Source organism: Ranitomeya imitator, chromosome 3 (genome assembly GCF_032444005.1).
Source record: "Ranitomeya imitator isolate aRanImi1 chromosome 3, aRanImi1.pri, whole genome shotgun sequence".
In the NCBI taxonomy this organism is placed as follows: Eukaryota; Metazoa; Chordata; class Amphibia; order Anura; family Dendrobatidae; genus Ranitomeya; species Ranitomeya imitator.
The window spans coordinates 575777101-575800524 of NC_091284.1; the positions used below are offsets into that span (position 1 = coordinate 575777101).

General features: G+C 41.6%; 1 protein-coding gene across 2 annotated transcripts in view; it reads right to left on the minus strand.

The window, feature by feature from the left end:
* Positions 1–23424, minus strand: part of NALCN (sodium leak channel, non-selective) — a 1007092-nt gene that overhangs the window by 411324 nt on the left and 572344 nt on the right. For both annotated transcript variants that reach the window (XM_069757980.1, XM_069757979.1), the window contains exon 14: positions 10970–11107. In XM_069757980.1, the coding sequence (XP_069614081.1) occupies positions 10970–11107 (138 nt within the window). The remainder of the gene's footprint in view (positions 1–10969; positions 11108–23424) is intronic.

Sequence of the window (23424 nt, forward strand, 5' to 3'; positions counted from 1 at the left end):
GAAGGGAAAGGGCCCATGCCATTATGCTTTCATATACACTTACGAGCAAAAGGGTAATGATGTTGTAAACCTTTGACTTTCAGGCTCCATATCTCACCATCCACTACTGCTTTGAATGTAAGACTACTATCATTTTATAGACAAACATCTTGGCTATCTCATACATAAATTTGACTTGCAACTATTTAGCATATGATTGTTTATGCAGATTCTTCTCATATCACTGCATTGTTACGGTTTTGCTCCTGGTGGAAAAATATTTTCCTTCCAGTATGCTACAAATTACTCAGTTCAAACAGAGGAGAAAACATGAAGAATATTTCCCAAGAAATGAGAAAACAACATCGTCCAGCTTATCGATAGCTGTCTCTTGGCATCACGTGAATGCCATGACAGTTGGAAGAATACAAAATGAAGTCTGTCCATCCATTCAAAAGCCAAGAGATGGACGTCCAGGAAAAATTTTGGATTCAACAAGTCAGCTCATTACAAGGTCTATCAGTTCTGGTGCAACAAACATGGCAGTGGAGGCCAATCCAGCACCTCTACTTCATTTTCATTGAACCATCCATTAGTTCGCCAATCTCAAAGTATGCCTCAGGTCATTGTCCTGCATGTACACTATGCTGTCCTTTTCATACCCATAGTACTCAATTGTACGAAGTAACTCACCTTTTAGGATACTCACATACAGCTCAGCATTGAGACCACCATCGATGCTGGTCAAGTATTCAACATGGAGCCGGGGGTAGCTGAGACCCCAGAGAACATGATTCGGGTCAGTTTTTACTGACCCCGGTGTTGTGATCACTGTTATTAAAGGTATAACGGCGACCGCAAAAAAAAGTTAGATTCTCCATTTAATTTCTCTTTCCTCTGATGTGATCGCACAGGAGAGAGAAATAGGGTCCCCCGATCGCCCCCCTGTACCTTTAGAGTCCAAGAATCCCCCCGTGATGTCCTCCGGCATTTTCTTCAGGAAATAATTGCGGGTGCATGCACAGTGCGCCTGCCAGCACCCAGCAACAAAAGGAACATTTTCCTATTGGTTCATTTTGATCACTGTGATAAACACTGTGATATCACAGTGATCAAAATAACAAAAATAGTAAATAAGACTCCCTTTTATCACCCTCTTAGATAGGGAAAAATAATGAAATGGAAAAATGGAAAAAAAATATTTTTTTATTAGGGCTAGAGTTGGGCTAAAGTTAGGGTGTTAGGGGTCGAGTTCCCGCCTCTGCACAGGGGGAATCTCAGGCCATCTCTGCTGCGGTCTCCCATTCTTCTCCTGCCGCAGTGGAGCCTGCTCAGCGGTGACGTCGGTCCCAGCGTCTCGCTCAGTCTGACTCTGTGCAAAGGGTTACTGCTGCTTTTCCAGCTTCTGCTATTGAAGCCACTGTTGGGCAGCGGCGAGCAGATGCTTTTGGGACTAGGTCCTGCTTTTCCCCTTCTGAGCATGCCCAGGGTAAGATCTCTCATTGGAGATCGAGGGTCACATGCTTAGATACTGCAGCAAGACCCATTGGTTCTCCAGGAAGGTCCTGTAGTTCCTCAGGCTCTGTGGCAGCCTCTCATTGGTCCTTCTAGGAAGGTCCTGTACGTGCTGCAGCTATATAAGGTTCGCATGGCCACACGGCCATGCGCTAGTATCAATGCATGACATGAGTTTTGCGCCAGTGTGGTCACGCTTGTGTGTATTCAGGGACCCGGCTGAAATAAGCCACTAGAATACCGGCACCTCCAGTGAGGAGATTGTGTGTTTGGTTTCAGGGCCCCGGCTGAAATAAGCCACTAGAATACCGACTCCTCCGGTGAGGAGATTGTATGTTTGCCTCCTGGACTGCGTGACCACAAGCTGCTATCTGCTCAGCAGTTACTGTGTATTCATGTGGAGTTTAACAGGACACAGTCCTTTCTTTATAGCGACTCTGTGAAGCAACAGAGTTCACTTCTACCGCCATATTGTGACGCCGTTTGCCAGCAGCAGGTTCTTTTCCTGCACAGTGGACCCCAGGCTGCGAACGCACCAAATAACATCTCTATATTTACTCGGTGTGTTCCGCCAGCCCTAACATAGGGTTAGGGCTAAGGTTAGTGCTAGGGTTAGGGCTAATATTAGGGTTAGGATTGGGATTAGGGGTGTGTTAGGGTTAGGTTTGTGGTTAGGGTTATGGTTGGGATTAGGGTTAGGGGTGTGCTGTGGTTAGGATTGTGGTTAGGGTTGAGATTAGGGTTAGGGGTGTGTTGTGGTTAGGGTTGGGATTAGAGTTAGGGGTGTGGTTAGGGTGGGGATTAGGGGTGTGTTGGGGTTAGAGTTGGAATAAGAATTTGGGGGTTTCCACTGTTTAGGTACATCTGGGGGTTTCCAAATGTTACAAGGCACCACCACTGATTCCAGCCAATTTTGCACTCAAAAAGTCAAATGGTTCTCCCTCCCTTCTGAGCCCTGCCATACACAAAAACAGTGGCTTTCACCCACATATGGGGTATCGGCGTAGTCAGGAGAAATTGCACAACAAATTTTGTGGTCCATTTTCTCCTGATACCCTTGTGAAGACAAAAAAATTAGTTCCAAAGTAAATTGTTTGTGAATAAAGTAAAATGTTCATTTTTTCCTTCCACTTTGCTTTAGTTCTTGTGAAGCACCTGAAATGTTAAACTTCTTGAAAATGGTTTTGTTCACCTTGAGGGGTACAGTTTTTAGAGTGCTGTCACTTTATGTTATTTTCTGTTATATTGACCCTCCAAGGTCACTTCAAATGTGAGGTGGTCACTAAAAAAATGGTTTTGCAAATTTTGTTGGAAAAATGAGAAATTGTTGGTCAACTTTAACCCTTATAACGTCCTAACAAAAAAGAACTTTGTTTTCATTGTTTCTTGGGATTTCACCTAGCATTTCGTATTCACGGTGGAAAATGAAATGCTAGGTGAAATCCCAAGAAACAATGAAAACCCTATATTAAGGGTCACCAATCTAACCCAAGAAGAGGTGCGAAACCGGCTAAATAAGATTAAAATAGATAAATCTCCGGGTCCGGATGGCATACACCCACGAGTACTAAGAGAACTAAGTAATGTAATAGATAAACCATTATTTCTTATTTTTAGGGACTCTATAGCGACAGGGTCTGTTCCGCAGGATTGGCGCATAGCAAATGTGGTGCCAATATTCAAAAAGGGCTCTAAAAGTGAACCTGGAAATTATAGGCCAGTAAGTCTAACCTCTATTGTTGGTAAAATATTTGAAGGGTTTCTGAGGGATGTTATTCTGGATTATCTCAATGAGAATAACTGTTTAACTCCATATCAGCATGGGTTTATGAGAAATCGCTCCTGTCAAACCAATCTAATCAGTTTTTATGAAGAGGTAAGCTATAGGCTGGACCACGGTGAGTCATTGGACGTGGTATATCTCGATTTTTCCAAAGCGTTTGATACCGTGCCGCACAAGAGGTTGGTACACAAAATGAGAATGCTTGGTCTGGGGGAAATTGTGTGTAAATGGGTTAGTAACTGGCTTAGTGATAGAAAGCAGAGGGTGGTTATAAATGGTATAGTCTCTAACTGGGTCGCTGTGACCAGTGGGGTACCGCAGGGGTCAGTATTGGGACCTGTTCTCTTCAACATATTCATTAATGATCTGGTAGAAGGTTTACACAGTAAAATATCGATATTTGCAGATGATACAAAACTATGTAAAGCAGTTAATACAAGAGAAGATAGTATTCTGCTACAGATGGATCTGGATAAGTTGGAAACTTGGGCTGAAAGGTGGCAGATGAGGTTTAACAATGATAAATGTAAGGTTATACACATGGGATGAAGGAATCAATGTCACCATTACACACTGAACGGGAAACCACTGGGTAAATCTGACAGGGAGAAGGACTTGGGGATCCTAGTTAATGATAAACTTACCTGGAGCAGCCAGTGCCAGGCAGCAGCTGCCAAGGCAAACAGGATCATGGGGTGCATTAAAAGAGGTCTGGATACACATGATGAGAGCATTATACTGCCTCTGTACAAATCCCTAGTTAGACCGCACATGGAGTACTGTGTCCAGTTTTGGGCACCGGTGCTCAGGAAGGATATAATGGAACTAGAGAGAGTACAAAGGAGGGCAACAAAATTAATAAAGGGGATGGGAGAACTACAATACCCAGATAGGTTAGCGAAATTAGGATTATTTAGTCTAGAAAAAAGACGACTGAGGGGCGATCTAATAACCATGTATAAGTATATAAGGGGACAATACAAATATCTCGCTGAGGATCTGTTTATACCAAGGAAGGTGACGGGCACAAGGGGGCATTCTTTGCGTCTGGAGGAGAGAAGGTTTTTCCACCAACATAGAAGAGGATTCTTTACTGTTAGGGCAGTGAGAATCTGGAATTGGTTGCCTGAGGAGGTGGTGATGGCGAACTCAGTCGAGGGGTTCAAGAGAGGCCTGGATGTCTTCCTGGAGCAGAACAATATTGTATCATACAATTAGGTTCTGTAGAAGGACGTAGATCTGGGGATTTATTATGATGGAATATAGGATGAACTGGATGGACAAATGTCTTTTTTCGGCCTTACTAACTATGTTACTATGTTACTATGTTACTATGTTTCCAAAATTGTGCTGATGTAAAGTAGACATGTGGGAAATGTTATTTATTAAGCATTTTGTGTGACACCCCTCTCTAATTTAAGGGTATAAAAATTCAAAGCTTGAAAATTGCAAAATTGTCAAAATTTTTGCCAAATTTCAGTTTGTTTTCATAAATAAACGCAAGGCATATCGATGAAATTTTACCACGATCATGAAGTACATTATGTCACAAAAAAAATCTCAGAATTGGTGGAATCTGTTGAAGTGTTCCAGAGTTATAACCACATAAAATGACAGTGGTCAGAATTGTAAAAATTGGCTTGGTCATTAAGCAGCAAATTGGCTCTGTCACTAAGGGGTTAAAGATGCAGACTGTTTCCAGTATCACAGCATGAAGGAAATGTTCTCTAAAAACTGTCAGTAGATTTGGGATCTGATTTTGAGTCCATCTTCAACCAGAAAAGGTCCTACTAGCTCACCATACCAGCCCATAGCAGAACTCAATCTCCACCTTGCTGGCATCTGAGGTGAGTTACTGATCCAGCCACAGAGCCTGGTTGGTAAATAGTCACTCTCATCACATCAGTCCATAAAACCTTTGAAAAATCTGTCAGATATTTCATATCCCATCCTTGATGTTTCAGCTTACAGTATATGTCTTGTTCAGTGGTGGTCGCGTTTCAGCTTTCCCTACCTTGTCCATGTCTCTGAGCACTGAATACCTTGCACCTCTGGTCACTACAGGGAGGTTGCAGTTCTAGAATATGACCATACTGGAGGATAATGGGTTCCTGGTCACTTCACGATTGTCAAACCTTTGACAGTTAATGTGCGTCCTTATTCTCAACACGTTTTTGTGACCCTGTTGACCATTTGCAACAGTTTTGATGGTTCTGTAATAGCATCCCAATACCTTAGCAATTTTAGGTGTGTTGCACCCCCTTGTAAGACTTTAAAGTATTTGAATTTTCAGGATCAGTTACATTTCTTTTTTGGCTCATTTTGCCTGGGGAAAACAAGTTGCCTCATCATTCTGCACACCCTGAAGAAGGCTGGTGATATCCTTAGGTCGCATCCTCCCTCAGACACATCACCAAGAATGCAAGTTTAGACAGCTAGGTGATGGGAAATATGCATAAAAATTGTGATTTAGTGAAAATATTCCCTTGCCTAATAATATGCACACAGTGTAGACTAAGCAGACTTCCTGAAATTTATTCAGGGGTTAGCTGAAATAAATTTAAAGTGAACAACATATATAGGATGTTAATTGTTCAATTAAGTTATTAATATTTTACCATAGTAACATAGTAACATAGTTAGTAAGGCCGAAAAAAGACATTTGTCCATCCAGTTCAGCCTATATTCCATCATAATAAATCCCCAGATCTACGTCCTTCTACAGAACCTAATAAGTGTATGATACAATATTGTTCTGCTCCAGGAAGACATATAGGCCTCTCTTGAACCCCTCGACTGAGTTCGCCATCACCACCTCCTCAGGCAAGCAATTCCAGATTCTCACTGCCCTAACAGTAAAGAATCCTCTTCTATGTTGGTGGAAAAACCTTCTCTCCTCCAGATGCAAAGAATGCCCCCTTGTGCCCGTCACCTTCCTTGGCATAAACAGATCCTCAGCGAGATATTTGTATTGTCCCCTTATATACTTATACATGGTTATTAGATCGCCCCTCAGTCGTCTTTTTTCTAGACTAAATAATCCTAATTTCGCTAATCTATCTGGGTATTGTAGTTCTCCCATCCCCTTTATTAATTTTGTTGCCCTCCTTTGTACTCTCTCTAGTTCCATTATATCCTTCCTGAGCACCGGTGCCCAAAACTGGACACCGTACTCCATGTGCGGTCTAACTAGGGATTTGTACAGAGTATGTAATATAAAGAACAAGTATTATACTGCTTTATAGATGGTTATACTGTACCAGTACAGTACATTCATGGTGCCAGAGTTCATTATTTTTAGTGTTTTTAATACACTCAGGATAATTTATTTGATCTACAAATTTGTTACTTATGTATATATCGAAAATCTCTTCTTGGTTTGAGCTTAGTATTATGTACCTACACATTAGTTGCACTCTGGTTCAGATACTATTTATATTAACTTTATATTTTGTTACTTGCAACAATGAGCTACAATATGTAATGCAGTCATGGTGTGGCAGTATTTGTCCCTTGTATGCGGAAATATTTGGTCACTATATCACTATGAGGTGGTAATATGTAGTGAAGTCATGGTGTGACTAATTCTCCCTTGTATGTGGAAATATTTAGTCACTCTATGCTGTTAACTTCTGGCCTGGTCACGGTGTGGCGGTATTTCTACCCTTGCACAGTACGTGGTACCATTCGGTCGCTATGTGGTGGTAGTATGCTGTCTGGTCACGGTGTGGTGGTATTTCTCCCTCTTATGTGGTATTATTGGTCTTGGGAATAGTGAATTGTGTTGAGCATGTCAATTGTTCTCCTACTTAATATCAGAGAGAAGATTCTTTATTTCCTTTTGTGACTAAATACTTGGAACAAGATGGACTTAGAGGGGTTTGCGGTGAAAACAAGTAATCACCTCTCCACAGGATAAGTGATAACTTATTAACTGGTTGGGGTCTAATTGCTGGGACCCGCATCGATCGGCAGAATGTAGAGTTTTTATGCCCATTAGACTGGAGCAACATATGCAATGTGACCACTGATCCGTTCATTTCCTCAGTGGCTGTGAGTGCTGCACTTTTTTTTTTTTCTGGAAGCCAAAAGAGAATTAATGGAGTTGCGGTCACACATCCCACCTGCAATTTAAAATGGGGATAAAAGTGTCCTGTCAGGGATAAAACTTCCCAATTCTTCCAACTGGTGCGGTTTCCAATGATCGGACCTAATCAATCAATAATTTTTTACCTATCCTATGGAGCTCATGGATCTGTGTGTTTTAACCAAATAAGCCCTTTAATGCAAACTTCTGTATTTGTACATCCCAGTTATGGTGTGTGCACAGTAGATATGCAGGAGCCGCCTGTATTTTATTTTCTCCACTATAATTGGGATAATGACTAGCAAGTATTTCAATAGAGCTGTAGAGTGAGACACAAGGGTCAATTCCTACAGTGGGCCTCAGGCACCTGAGGCTTGTGACATTTAAAGAGGAGATTTGCTAGTAGGATAGCCCATCTTCTGATAATTCCTAGATGGCAATTTAACTCAGTAGTGCAAGCAGTTTACTGGGGCTAGATGGTTAATACATAAAAAATTGCCTTATAGTTGAATACAAAAATAGCAATACTAAATCAAACTAAACATTTGTAAAGCGGTCAGAATTAAAATCTTAGACTCTGGAAATGCCCATAATAAAATGTAGAATATTGTGGAATTCATTCAGTGCCAGGAAAATGTTCCTCTGCTAAAAATGCTGCAGCTTTTAGAGCAATTTTCCAACCACCTGCACTACTTAAAAACATTGCAATGCGACAGTATTTAAGAAAATAACATCCTAAAAAATGATGAAGACATAACCAATTTGGCAGTTAAGCTCTAAACCACCCACCGTTTCTGACAGTTGAGTGGGAGTAATTATATAGCAAATTGTTGTTAAACGAGTAACCTAGATGTAATGCCCAGACATAAACTGAATAAGATCCTCGAAAATCTCATAATGATAATGTTCCTTTGTTTAAACCAGCAGCAGATAGCAATGTGCGTCTTCCCAACAGGGAGACATTTGATATGACTTTGGGCCTACCTTTACCATATCACGCACTGCTTTTTGACAGACGCTTTTTTTGTATGTTTTACCTCAAAATGCATGAAACAAAATACTACAGAGAAATGATTTTTCTTTTAGCAGCTTACAGTGATTCTTACTGAAATACTGTCAAGTGGGATTTATTCTGATAAATGTTTACCATCTTAATGCCCCCAGCAATTCAGCTACTTTCTTCTCATCTACAATGAACCTTTCAGGACCTGAGAGGCATGGTGGTTACTATACATGTGAAACCATGCCAATATATCAAAATGCATCAGCTGTGCCAGGCCTCAGAGTAGAGAATGTTGAAGAAGAAATATATATAAAATACTTATCCAATGAATGATTCATACCTTTAGCTGGAAATTAGGTAATTTTCCACTAAAAGACAGACTAATAACAATCAAATGAAAGTGCTTTTGTTTTTTTTTGTCTTTTTTATGAACTTTATAAAGCTGATGAGCATTGTACCGTCGGGTAGATGTGTGACAATAACTAAGTCTGCCATTGTGGTTTTCGCAAAGCGATGAGGTGGTTTATGCCTATTAAACCGCTAATGGCTAGGGCACATTAAGACATGCTCAAGCCTGCATGGTTGCAAGCAGACTTATATTGTAAAAAAACTAAACTTAATTTGACTGTACAGATCAGCTGGCAAGTGCCGGAGAGAGGCTCCAATCCCAGCAAAGGATCCAGCTCTCCTCCTTACTGACTAAGTAATTAGTAACACATAGTAGGGCAAGTACCATGTATGCTCCAAGAGAGGAACGCATGACACATGTGCTATCTTTCAGAACTTGTCAGAATTGTGCAACCATTAATAAAGGCCAGGGGGGAAGTGGCCTTTAGGTAGGGTTTAGTGAGGAAAATTAATTACAGGCCAAAACTCAGACTACCATAACATTCGAACAAAGTTAATATCTCTGAGCAATAAATCCCTTCTAAGTTGAGATAATCTAACTGATTGTATTATTTATTAGAGAGAACCTGTCAGCACGATTTTGTATTGTTACGACATGGTTGTAATGGTGCTTTTATATTGATTACATTCATACCTTTGGTGAAGAAAGCGGTTCTGTTGTTCTTCTTTAATCACCACTTGAAGTTTTCTGCTAATTAGATTTTAGTGCACAGGGGCCAAACAGTGCACTGGGTCTTCTCCTCCATGTCTGAGATCCCCGTCCCCTCCGCTAGCCTTTGATCAGTGAATACCCTGCTTCTTCTATGTGAAATCTCAGCAGTGACCTGTCATTCAAAGACCAGAGGCAGCGGAGGGGCCGGGGAATCACAGACAGGGAAGAGAAGACCTAATTAGTAGAATACTTCAAATGCTGACTACAGAACAACAACAAAGCAGATTTCTTCACCAAAATATCAATGCATTCAGTATTTCAACACCACTACAGCTATGTGTTTTCTTTACATTACAAAATCGCAGTGACAGGTTCTCTTTGAGTGAATCTAGTATCATATTATATCATCATATGACTGTATTATATAACATAAAAATTAAGACTTTGGAGTGGCCTAGTCAAAGTCTTGACTTTAATCCAATTGAGATTCTGTTGCATGACCTTAAAAAGGTGGTTGATGCTCAGAAACCCGCCAATGTGGCTGAATTGCAACAATTGTACAAAGATGAGTGGGCCAAAATTCCTCCAGAGTGTTGTAAAAGACTCATTGCCAGTTATCGCAAATGCTTGATTGCACTTATTGTTGCTAAGGGTGGCCCAACCAGTTATAAGGTTTAAGGGGCAATCACTTTTCACACAGGGCCCTATAGATTTGGATTTCTTTTTCCTTTAATAATAAAGACCATCATTTAAAAACTGCATTTTGTGTTTACTTGTGTTATCTTTGTCTAATATTTAAATTTGTTTGGTGATCTGAAACATTTACGTGTGACAACCATGCAAAAGAATAGGAAATCAGGAAGGGGCAAACATTTTTTCACACCACTGTAGTTGAAACAGCCTTAACTACTTTTACTGAGTCAAATCTTGAAAATATAGTTATCGCTGTATAATCTAGTCACAGCTGTGTAATATAGTTATAGTTGTATAATATATTGGATACTGCAGAATGTAACACATGAATTGAATACTATTAAAAACAACTGGAACATCACTAGAAATGACTAAATGGCCCTTTCTAAAGTCTTGTGCCTCCACGGTCATTCCTGAAAGTCTATGAGAGGGCATTAAAATGTCAAATCTATCTTGATTTATTTTTTTTTTTGCAAATCCTCAATTAATCTATTTATAGCATTTTGGCTTTATTAGTGCAGCAGCGAAACAAACCCCTGGTGTTCAGTTTAAGCCTGACTTTAGGAAATAGCTGCACTGATTTCTAATCAAGTATTCATACCCTAGAGTCTAGAAGTTTTGTCTTCAGCTTAATTACAACAGTGATGAGCAAGCACTGAAAGTGAAAAGAGACTATCTGCATACATGAATACATGACCCTTTCCATTGGGCGATAATTTAAATAATGTATTTCTAAGGTTATCAGCAAGTACGCCATGGCAACGAAAAGTGTGAAGTTGTTTTACATTAGCGATCACAAGATCCTTTTAATTTCTGTAATCTTACATTTATGTTGTATAAAATACTCACCAGAGTGGCAAATAGATGATAAAGGATGAAGTAGATAGCAACAACAGGAGCCCACATATGTCCTACTGCATTAAGAGTTTGATCCATCACATCCACCCATCCCTCCTGTGTCAAAATCTGAAACATAGACATGAATGCCTGCAAAGAAAAATGAACAATCTACATATGACAATTGCTGTGAAAAAGAGAAACAAGTGCATCATGGGAAGTTTGCAAACACATGCACAAATGTAAGACATTGGGGCACCCCACAATTAAAATCAACAGAAATATAATAAAGTTAGTAATGTTATAGCTTTAGATTTTAAAGAAACACTCATAGCAAAACTGATACAGAGTGTTTTGTGGGCAGGGTCTAGAAGCGCGGGGCATGACATGGGACAAAAAAAATCACCAAAAACAAAATAATGATAACATCTCAAACAAATAATAATACAATGCAAAGCAAACGGTATTTTATGTCAATAAAATAGTTCAAATTTCATCTATTTTTAATAAACGGTTTATAATTTCACATAAATATTTTTTTATGACATTTATAACGATGCTGGAATTTATTTCCAAGTTAGATGACAAGATAGCATTTAGAATGCTTTCCCCACAGAGGTGGGAAATTTGACAAGCCGCCCTAAGACATTCTGGAGAGTAACAGAAAGCAGTTCAAAGTGATTACAGTATGTGCTTCACACTATGTGATCATCCAGAACACACATTTTCAGTTAAGAGGTAAACCTCCATCAGCTTATGCTAAAATGAATCTGAAAGGCAACCATCATACTGACAGAACCAGCAGCTGTGAAAAGGAAACCTTGAAAATTATGGAAATTAGGAAATTCTGAATTAATTTACCTATAGAACAGACTGACAAAATTATTTTACTATTAATGTCTATGACATTCTCATCTTCAGAAGACAACTTGAAGCAAAAGAAATAATGCTAATTCTGGTTTCTCCCTTACTATATAGCACATATGAAATATATTTTGCAGGCACATGGAGTATTTAACATCATGTGATTATAGTATTTGTGCGACTTTTACGGAATCCATTTCTTTTTAGCTCTATTTTATTGTAAAGACATTTATTTTAATGTTTCAAAACACATTAAATCACTTTTTCTTTTTCTAACAGTAGATTAATTAAGTGTATCTTAAAACTAAATGCATCTCTGCCAGCAAAGTTATTGCCGTACATTTCTGCAACTAACTCTTAAATTTTGATGAATTTTCTAGGTGGGCTTTCCCTGCACCCTGTCTCACCTATCTCCAACCATTTTGGGATAGCTAGCCAGCAAAAACGTCAAAAATCTCAAAATTTGTGTTCAATTTCAAATGTTTCAACATTTCAAAGTGTTTTACACATTTGCATAAATATCCTAAGTGAATAAGGCCTTATATCGTGTTCATGGATAGAGAGGAGCGAATTTGCTCAGGTTGCCTCTTATTCGGCAAGTTATAGCGCTTGCCGAATAAGCTGCAGAGGAACCCAGCTTCCTGGATCGCGCCGGCCGATCAGCTGATTGTGCCGCAGCTGCATGTGTTGCGGCTGTGTGACAGTCACGACACATGCATGGATAGCCTAACAAACAGGCTCTTCATGCATGTGTCTTGACTGTCACACAGCTTCGACACATGCAGCTGCGGCGCTGATCAGCTGATCGGCCGGTGAGATCCAGGAAGCCGGGTTCCCTCTTCAGCTTATTCGGCAAGCGCTATAGCTTGCCGAATGAGAGGCAACCCGAGTAAATTCGCTCATCTCTAATCATGGCCTTAGCTAATAGATGTAGTCATCACACAATGGGACCCCTATGAATTAGGTTGACACTAGAAATTGCACTAAAAGTGCACTAAAAGAGCATTTGAAACTGTTGGCCACAAATGTCTTGGGGAAATCATTTTGTGGCACCTATTAATATATAAGTATTCTAGGTTCTCCTCTTGCATTTCTTAATGCAGTTTTGCTAATAATAATAATTATTATTTTATTTCTATAGCACCAACATATTCCGCAGCACTTTACATTTTAGAGGGGACTTGTACAGACAATAGACATTACAGCATAACAATAAACCCATAGATCAAAACAGATACCAAGAAGAATGAGGGCTCTGCTCGCAACTTACAATCTATGAGGAAATAGGGGAGACACGAAAGGTGGATGGTAACAATTGCTTTCATTGTTCGGACCAGCCATAATATAATAAATCGGGTGTTCATATAATGCTGCATGAAACGGTTATCAGTCTAAGTATGTAACAGTACAGACACAGAAGCCTATTAAATACATAAAGCGTGTGAGAACATGATACGAGGAACCTGGTTATGGTAAAAATTTTTAATGGGCAACACAGGGATAGTTAGATAAATGTATTGAGGCAGTAGGCCAGTCTGAAGAAATGCGTTTTTAGGGCATGATTAAAACTGTCGGTATTCAGGATTAATCAAATTAACCTGGGTAGAGCATTCCAAAGAATTGGTGCAGCACATGAAAAGTCTTGGAGACGGGAGTGGGAGGTTCTGATTGAGGATGTTAAACTCAGGTCATTAGCAGAACGGAGGGTGCGGGTAGGGTGGTAGATTGAGATGAAGGAGGAGATGTAGGGTGGTGCTGAGCCATGCAGTGCTTTGTGGGTGAAGGTAATAAGTTTAAACAGAATTCTGGAGTGGATGGGTAACCAGTGTAATGACTAGCATAAGGTATAGGCATCGGTGTAACGGTTGGTGAGGAATATGATCCTGGTTGCAGCATTCAAGACAGATTGGAGAGGGGAGAGTTTGGTAAGAGGGAAACCGATTAGTAGAGAATTGCAATAGTCCAGACGATAATGAATAAGAGAAACAATAAGAGTTTTTGCAGAGTCAAAAGAAAGAAAGGGTCGAATTCTAGAAATGTTTTTGAGGTGCAGATAACAAGAGTGAGCCAGTGATCGGATGTGGGGGGTGAATGAAAACTCTGAATCAAGTATGACCCCAAGACAGCGGGCATGTTGCTGGGGAGTAATATTAGAACCACACATGGACATGGCAATGTCGGATATCGGTGGGTTAGTAGAGGGAGGAAACACAAGGAGCTCAATTTTTGACAGTTCAGTTTCAGATAGAGGGAGGACATGATGTTGGAGACAGCAATAAGACAATCACTGGTGTTTTCTAAAAAGGCAGACGTGATGTCAGGAGAAGAGGTGTATAATTGGGTGTCATCAGTATAGAGATGGTACTGGAAACCAAATCTACTGATTGTTTGTCCAATAGGGGCAGTATACAAAGAGAAGAGGAATGGGCCTAGGACTGATCTTTGAGGAACCCCAACAGTAAGGGGAAGATGAAAGGAGGAGAAGCCAGCAAAAGATACAGTGAAGAAGCGGTCAGAGAGATAGGAGGAGACCAAGGAGAAAACGGTGTCCTTGAGGCCAATGGTGCAGAGCATAGTGAGGAGGAGCTGATGATCCACAGGAGAATTATCATGGAATAGTGACCATTAGATTTAGCTGTTAGTAGATCATTAGAGACTTTAGTGAGGGCAGTTTCAGCAGAGTGTAAAGAGCAGAAACCGGATTGAAGAGGGTCGAGAAGAGAGTTATCTGAGAGATAGCGGATACGAAGGGAGTGGACCAGGCATTCCAGGAGATTAGAGATGAAGGGAAAATTAGAGACAGGTCTATAGTTAGCGGCACAGTTTTGGTCGCGGAATGTTTTTTTAAGTAATGGATCTATGATGATATGCTTAAATGAGAAGGGAAAGATACCAAAAGAGAGAGAGTTTGAATATTTTTGTTAGTGGAGTATTGACAGCAGGAGAAAGGGACTGGAGGAGATGTGATGGAATAGGGTCACTGGTGCAAGTAGTGGGACAAGAAGATGCAAGGAGCATGATCACTTCTTCTTCTGTGACTGCTAATAGTATGCACAGTGAACCTGTTCTCAAAATGTATGAGGAGTATATGATCAGACCTGTCCATTAGCCTCCTCTGATGTAAAAACAGCTTGACTATGTGCAGTGTTTTTCATTTGGAGAAGGCTAATGGACAAGTCTGGTCTCATGGTCCTCCACCAACAGCAAGGCTTACATCGGCATAACATTTCCTGAGAACAGAAGTAGTGTGTAATCTGTTAAGAAAGCTGTACTAATAATGGCAGCGTTTCACAAAGGAAAAAATGTTTAATACTTGTACATTAACCACTGTTATGCACCTGTCTCATCTTCATGGTCAAGCTCTGCTCCATCCCAATATGACCTCTGCCTTTTGCTGTGCTCCATATTGGACCTTACAAGTGGCCTGGCATTCATAAGTGACATCATCTCCAGATGCCTCCCCTGATGAAGCCATGCTTGACATGGCAATACGCGTGGGGCCATGCTCCTGATCCTATTAAGCTTCCTTGCTTCTTATGCTCTTCCTTGCTGCTCTGGTGCAAGTAGGTATACTTTCCTTTGTGCCTAGCCCACCTTTACCATGTTCCTGGCATCTTATTGAGGATTGAGGTTACTTTGTATAGGATTCAGTGCACTCTATCTTAAGTGCCATCTTCTCTCAACATGTTTGTTTTTTGTAGTCCAACACTAGTGGAACACGGTTACATCTTTATCAGCAACGTTTGGATGTGGATGCACTCTTCATATCCCTATAAGGGTCACTTCCGTCTTTCTGTCTGTCCTTCTTTCTCTCACGGATATTCATTGGTCGCGGCCTCTGTCTGTCATGGAATCCAAGTCGCTGATTGGTCTCGCCAGCTGCCTGTCATGGCTGCCGCGACCAATCAGCAACGGCCACAGTCCGATTAGTCCCTCCCTACTCCCCTGCAGTCAGCGCCCGGCGCCGGCTCCATACTCCCCGCAGTCACCACTCACACAGGGTTAATGCCAGCGGTAACGGACCGCGTTTTGCCACGGGTAACTCACTCCCTTACCGCCGCTATTAACCCTGTGTGACCAAGTTTTTACTATTGCAGCATCAATAGTAAAAACATCTAATGTTAAAAATAATAAAAAATTATTATATACTCACCTTCCGCCGCCTTTCCCGCTCCTGGCTACGCTCCGGTGACCGCTCCATGCAAGCGGCAGGTTCCGGTGGCAAGGATTGGATGGGAGAAGGACCTGCCATGTCACGGTCATGTGACCGCGACGTCATCACAGGCCCTGCACGCCTGCGCGAGAAGGACCTGCCATGACGTCATTGTCATGTGACCGCGACGTCATTAGAGGTCCTGCGCGCCTGTGCGAGAACGACATGCCATGATGTCATGGTCATGTGACCGCGACGTCATCACAGGTCCTGCGCGCCTGCACAAGAAGGACCTCCCATGATGTCACAGTCATGTGACCGAAATACAAGGGGCCCTCGGAAGGTGAGTATATGTTTATTTTTTATTTTTTAACCTGTGACATACGTGGCTGGGCAATATACTACGTAGCTGGGCAATATACTACGTGGCTGGGCAGTATACTACGTGGCTCTGTGCTGTATACTACATCGCTGTGCAATATACTACGTGGCTCTGTGCTGTATACTATGTCACTGGGCAATATACTATGTAACTAGGCAATATACTACGTAACTGGGCAATATACTACGTCACTGGGCATACACTACGTGGCTGGGCAATATGCTACGTGGCTCTGTGCTGTATACTACGTCGCTGTGCAATATTCTACATGGCTCTGTGCTGTATACTATGTCACTGGGCAATATACTACGTAATTGGGCAATATACTACATAACTGGGCAATATACTATGTGGCTGGGCAATATACTACGTCACTGGGCAATATACTACGTCACTGGGCAATATACTACGTAACTGGGCAATATACTACGTGACTGGGCAATATACTACGTGACTGGGCAATATACTACGTGGCTGGGCAATATACTACGTGACTGAGCAATATACTACGTGACTGGGCAATATACTATGTGGCTGGGCAACATACTACGTGGCAGGGCAATATACTACGTGGGCATGCATATTCTAGAATACCCGATATGTTAGAATCGGGCCACCATCTAGTTTATATATATTTATGGGCGTGCACATCACCATGTAGTTCTTTCTTCTTCTTCCTCCTCCTCTAATTGTCTCTTTAGGCCCACTTTGACATACCTCTGCACTTCAGTATTGAGACTGGAAAGTGTTTAGTTGCAATTCCATTAGAATTTGCTACTATGCAGTTTCTTTTGTTGCTATCATCTTCTCAGACTGTGATTTCTACAATTTGCACCTTCTGCTTCAGAAGACTTACTAGTTAACTCATTATTTTCTGTAAGCATTATGGACTGTTAAAAGATTATACACACATTATTTTGAAATCTGCTGTGCGTTCTTCAACTAGCATCTACTGCTTACATGACCATAATTTGCTAAGCAGTAAGCTGTCTTATCAAAGTCTGTTCACATTACGCTACAATGTGCTGTGGATTGTACAACCTACATCTAAGTACTTCTTCAGACCTGCCATTTTCTTTTTCATCTGCCCTCCTGATTCTGTTTCTTCAAGTGGCTGGCTTGTTTTTCTGCCATCCAGGATAGCCTGTTGTTTATGTCATTTTTGTTCCCTGTGTCTTCAAACCTGCTATGTCCACAAATCTGGGTTTGTGTGTCCACCCTGACCTGCGGCCTTTAGAATCCACATGACCAGGTTGGCCCTAATAGAAACATAATCATATCCCCAATACATTTACCAAAACCTTTAATAAATTACAGCTGAGTGTATGCAAGACAAGGTACAGCAAGCTTCTGAAAATATCAGGATAATAGGATACTTTGCATTTTTGATCCCATATGTGTTAGAGATTTAACGCCATTTTTCAGGATGTGCATCTTCTTGATTATGATTTTTAACAAAAAAAATTCAATAAACATATATCAAATTTGATTCTTCTTTATGGATGCTGGAATGTGTTTTTCTGCGAAATCTTCTTAAATCAAAATAAAAACAAAGGCCAAAAAATTAAAACAAAGTACTAAGCCTGAAAAGGAAACTTCTTTCATGAAACATTGGTAATTTGGAATTGCAAGGTGTTAACTACATACTCAGTATCAATAGTGTCTCTGTAACAATTAGCCTTTTAGTCTTTATTATTAAGTACTTAGCTAATACAAATTGAATTTGTAACCTATTTGTCATGACTCCAATTAGCTTTGCATTGAAGAAATTTCTAATACAGTGCAAAATGTACGGTAATTAATAATGGCAGGTAGTCCAGTTCTAAGGAAGCACAGCATCTTCATAAACTTTTATATGGTTATAGGTTCTGACTTGTTGGTTTTGGTTTGTTGTGTTACACACATTATATTATCTTTTTTACTCATCTCATGATACTCTTTGACTTGTCTCTCTATGTATAAAATAGCTTTGGAAACAGAAGCATGTGACTCTTGGAAAACAGAGAATTCTACCTTTGTTGCTATATGAATCCTTATTCTGGAATATCTGGTCTGCCTTTATTTTATGATGTATAAACATATGATAGTTCCTTTGATTGTGGTATTGCACTCTTTAACCCCTTCTCGACATGCGTCGTACTAGTACTACTCCACGGGAAGGAGTACTAGCACGGCACACCGATCGCGCGGCCTCACGCTGAGCGGCGCGGCAATCGGGTACGGGTGTCAGCTGTATGCTAGCACCTATCGGGGGCATTTAACTCCTCTGATGCCTCTGTCAGTAGTGACAGTGACATAGAGGGGCATCGCGCAGGGAGGAGGCTCACAGGGCGCTTCCATCAGGACAACGCAATGCGATTTAGAGAGTAAACTCTTATGATCAGCAGGGTCCTCTCTTCGGTAGAATGGAAGTTCTTATGATCAACAGCATGGTGGCACAGTGGTTAGCACTGCAGCCTTGCAGCGCTGGAGTCCTGGGTTCAAATCCCATCAAGGACAACATCTGCAAGGAGTTTGTATGTTATCCCCGTGTTTGCATGGGTTTCCTCCGGGTTCTCCAGTTTCCTCCCACATTCCAAAGACATACTGATAGGGAATTTAGATTGTGAGCCCCATCGGGGACAGCAATGATAATGTGTGCAAAACTGTAAAAGCGCTGTGGAATATGTTAGCGCTATATAAAAATAAAGATTATTAAAAATAAAGATTATTATCAACAGTGTCCTCTCTTGCGTAGAGAGTAAGCTCTAATAATCAAAGGGGTCCTTTCTCTATCTCTACTGTAGAGTGCAAGCTTTTATGGTCAGTAGCATTCACTCTTTTTCCTCTCCCCAAAGTGTATTTTCTGAGCAAATACTACCTTTCGAGAAATGAGATTCGCCCAAATCTATTAGCCGCAAATCAAATTTTTGGAGAAAATTCTGCAAAGTTGACTAAATTCAAACTTCAAAAGATCCACTCATCTCTATTTACAATATTTAAAATTCCAAAGCATTAATTCCTGTCCAGCTGTCATATGGCAGTCCAGTCTATCAGCACTCTGCATCACATCAGAATGTTGTCTGTATATTACATAGTTACATAGTCACAGATCTCATGATTGTGCATTTATCTGGACATACTGTAGTATAACATCTTAAGCAATCGTATCTCTAGTAAAATTAAGTCATAATTGAAGTGTTCATACTCTGTATGTCTTCATGATATATCTCCTTTAAAAAATGCAAGAAACATTTGAAAAATGTGTTAGATCATTCATAAAACTTTGCTTAACTTTTGGAAACTATTGGGCATACTTTTCTTGTTCATGTAAGTTTTTTTTTGCTTTGAAATCATGCACTTTGTGAACTATAAAACCATTTAGAGTATTTCTGAAAGCATTTACTGATCTCCAGTTTGTAAGTAACAGCATGAAATCATCACTTCCTGTGAAAAATAGGCCTTTTTAAGTGCTGACAAGGGCAAGTGGAACAACTCAACATTACATTGACATCTTATTGAGAAAGCCATGAAGCTCACTGTGCTCAATGTTCACAGAAGATTATATAATAACCAAAATGACAGTAAAAAAAAGCTCTTAGTTAAATGGTGCAACTACAGTGTACCTGAACAACAGGAAATTGGCAGTCATATGATACTGTAATTATAAAATCATAACTTAATGCTCAACAATTTTAACCTCTAATACGCACAGTTTGGCTGCTACTCATGAACATTATCAGTGATTAATAAAAGTCTATAACCATTTCTAACAGACTTGAATAGTGTTGAGCGATACCTTCTGATATCAAGAAGTATCGGTATCGGATTGGATCAGCTGATATCCCAAAAATATCGGATATCGCCGATACCGATACCAATGCAAGTCAATGGGACACAAATATCAGAATGTAAATAAGCCCTTTCTGTCCTTCTACATCCTGTTCCGGAGGGAGAAGAGTGTGGGCGGTGCGTGGGCGGACACTGTGCGTGTCTGTGTGTGCGGGCTGGGTCTGTGCGGGCCTGCCGGGGATCTGTACAGGTGTCTCGGGGGTCTGTGTGGCCTGTCGGGGCTCCGTGCGTGCCTGCTGGGGCTCTGTGCAGCCTGCCGGGGCTCTGTGCGGCCTGCCGGGGCTCTGTGCGGCCTTGCTGGGGCTCTGTGCGGGCTTGCCGGGCTCTGTGCGGGCCTGTCGGAGCTCTGTGCAGGCTTGCCGGGGCTCTGTGTGGCATGTCGGGGCTCTGTGCGGGCTTGCCGGGGCTCTGTGCGGGCTTGCTGGGGCTCCGTGCAGGCTTGCCGGGGCTCTGTGTGGCATGTCAGGGCTCTGTGCGGCATGCCGGGGCTCTGTGCAGGCTGCTCGGGGTCTGTGCAGGCATCATCTGATGGAACTACAAGTCCCATCGGACGATGCCTGCAACAGTGACAGTGATTGACACATTAGCCAATGATGGGACAGTAGTAGTTTCAACATCCGGCTAATGTGTTGAATGTAAAAAAAACCATACATACAACATACATACTACATACATTACATTCATACATTACATACAATACATACATACAGACATACAGTACATATAACATAGGGTACATACTCACCATTACTTGTCATTTTGATCCCGGAAGCCAGTGTCATAACAAATAACCAATATACTCCCTCTCTGCAGAAATCCACGTGCGTCCCACGACGATCTCCCGTGGAGAACGGCAGCATCAGCTGAAGCGACCACTCTCCAGGGGTTCCAGGAACACAATGACGGGAGGAAGGTATCCTTTCGCACTGTATTCCTCCACCGCTGTAAAAAATAGTCCTTAGTCTCACTTTTGGCATTGCTGTGTGAGAAATTTTCCCACGCAGCAATTGCCATAAAGTGAGACTTTGTCCTAAGGTAACCTCTCAGTGATGCACTGCAGGAGCCATTGTCTCCTGTCAGTGTGTCACTGAGGGTCCTATAGAGCAGTGACATCACCCGATGTCACTGTTCTATAGGGAAGATCATCATGGGACACTCGTTATCAATTGGACTACAGCAGACAGGTAGTATACGGTTTATTATTTTACGTTTTTTGCAGGCGCTGAAGTATGGTAAGTATGGTTAAATGAAGAATATTAAAGTACTTTTTTCCTAATGTGTGCGTGTTTTATTAACCCTTTATTGCTATTGGATTAATAATGGATAGGCGTCTTATTGACGCCTCTCTGTTATTAACCCGGCTTAATGTCACCTTACAATAGCAAGGTGACATTAACCCCTTATTACCCCATGTTCCACCGCTACACAGGAGTGGGAAGAGAGGGGCTAAGTGCTGGAATTGGAGAATCTTACAGATGTGCCATTTCTGGGGCGGCTGCGGACTGGTATTTGTAGCCGGGGGTGGGAGTGGGGGGCAATATCCATGGCCCCTCTCTAGGCTATGAATATCAGCCCGCAGCTGTCTGCGTAGCCTTTCTGGCTATAAAATATAGGGGGACCCCACGTCATTTTTTGGGGGGTCGCCCTATTTTAATAGCCAGTAAAGGCTACGTAGACAGCTGTGGGCTGATATTCATAGCAGACTACAAATATTGGCCCCCGGCCATCGGCTTTCCCCCTCTGGCTCAGAAAACTGCGCGGGAGCCCATGCCTTTTTTTCCGTTATTTTTTTAAATTCAACGCTCATTAAGGAATCTTTCACACTTGCATCGGTACGGGTCGGTCGCTATGCAAGTAGCCCATGTGTTTTTGGTTCTATAATTGTTCTCTTGTTTCTACAAGACTGGGGAGTCCCCTATGGGTCATTTGCATTGAAGCTGTTCCATCCTGCATGTCCACATGGATACTTTCTCTCTGAACCCTGCTTATACAGGTACTATACAGATGATCAGGTTTTTAAATACATCAGATAGGGATTATATACATTAGATAGGACTGCTCTATTATGGGTATACCTTGACGATTAGTGGAGCAACTTAATATACATTTTTTTGCAAAAAACGTATTAACTAAATACCCTGTATTTTTTTCATTTTTTGACTAGCACTTGCTTATTTACTGTGACTTTTTTTACAACAGAGTATTTTTGACCTCGCTGTGCGCTTTTGTGTCTCCATAGTATGTATGTAGTAGTTTCTAAATACATCAGAGAGGGATTGCATACATCAGTTAGGACTGCTCTATATGGGTATACCTTGACGTTTGGTGAGCAGCTTAGGCTACGTTCACATTAGCGTTCCGCTAATGTGCGTCGCTGTTGCGTCGGCGACGCAGCGGCGACGCAGCGACGACGCGCCCCTATGTTTAACATGGGGGACGCATGCGTTTTTTTGTTGCGTTTTCCGACACGTGCGTCGTTTTCGACGCTAGCGTCGGACGCAAGAAAATGCAACAAGTTGCATTTTTCGTGCGTCCGATTTTCGTCAAAAAACGACGCACGCGTCGCAAAACGCAGCGTTTTTGCGTGCGTTTTTGGTGCGTCGTGCGTTGCGTCGCCGTTGCATCGCCGACGCACCGGCGCGCAACGCTAATGTGAACGTAGCCTTAGTATACATTTTTTGCAAATACCCTGTTTTTTTACATCTTTTTACTAGCACTTGCAGATTACTGTGATTTTTTTTGTAACAGTGTTTTTGGTTTTACTATGCTCTTTTGTGTCTTCATGTATGTAGTATGTATGTAGTATGTATGTATGTAGTATGTATGTAGTATGCATGTTGTATGCATGTAGTACATATGCATGTATGTAGTATGTATGTAGTATGTATGTATGTATGTAGTATGTATGCAGTATGTATGTAGTATTTTTTTTTTTTTTTACATTCAACACATTAGCTACTACTGTGCCATCATTGGCTAATGTGTCAATCACTGTCACTGTTGCAGGCACTTGTAGTCCCATCGGACGATGCCTGCACAGACCCCCGGCAGACCGCACAGAGCCCCGGCAAGCCCGCACAGAGCCTCGGCAGCCCGCACAGAGTCCCGGCAAGCCCACACAGACCCCTGGCAGCCCGCACAGAGCCTTGGCAGCCCACACAGAGCCCCGGCAGGCACGCACAGAGCCCCGGCAGGCACGCACAGAGCCCCGGCAAGCCGCACACAGAGGCCCAGCAG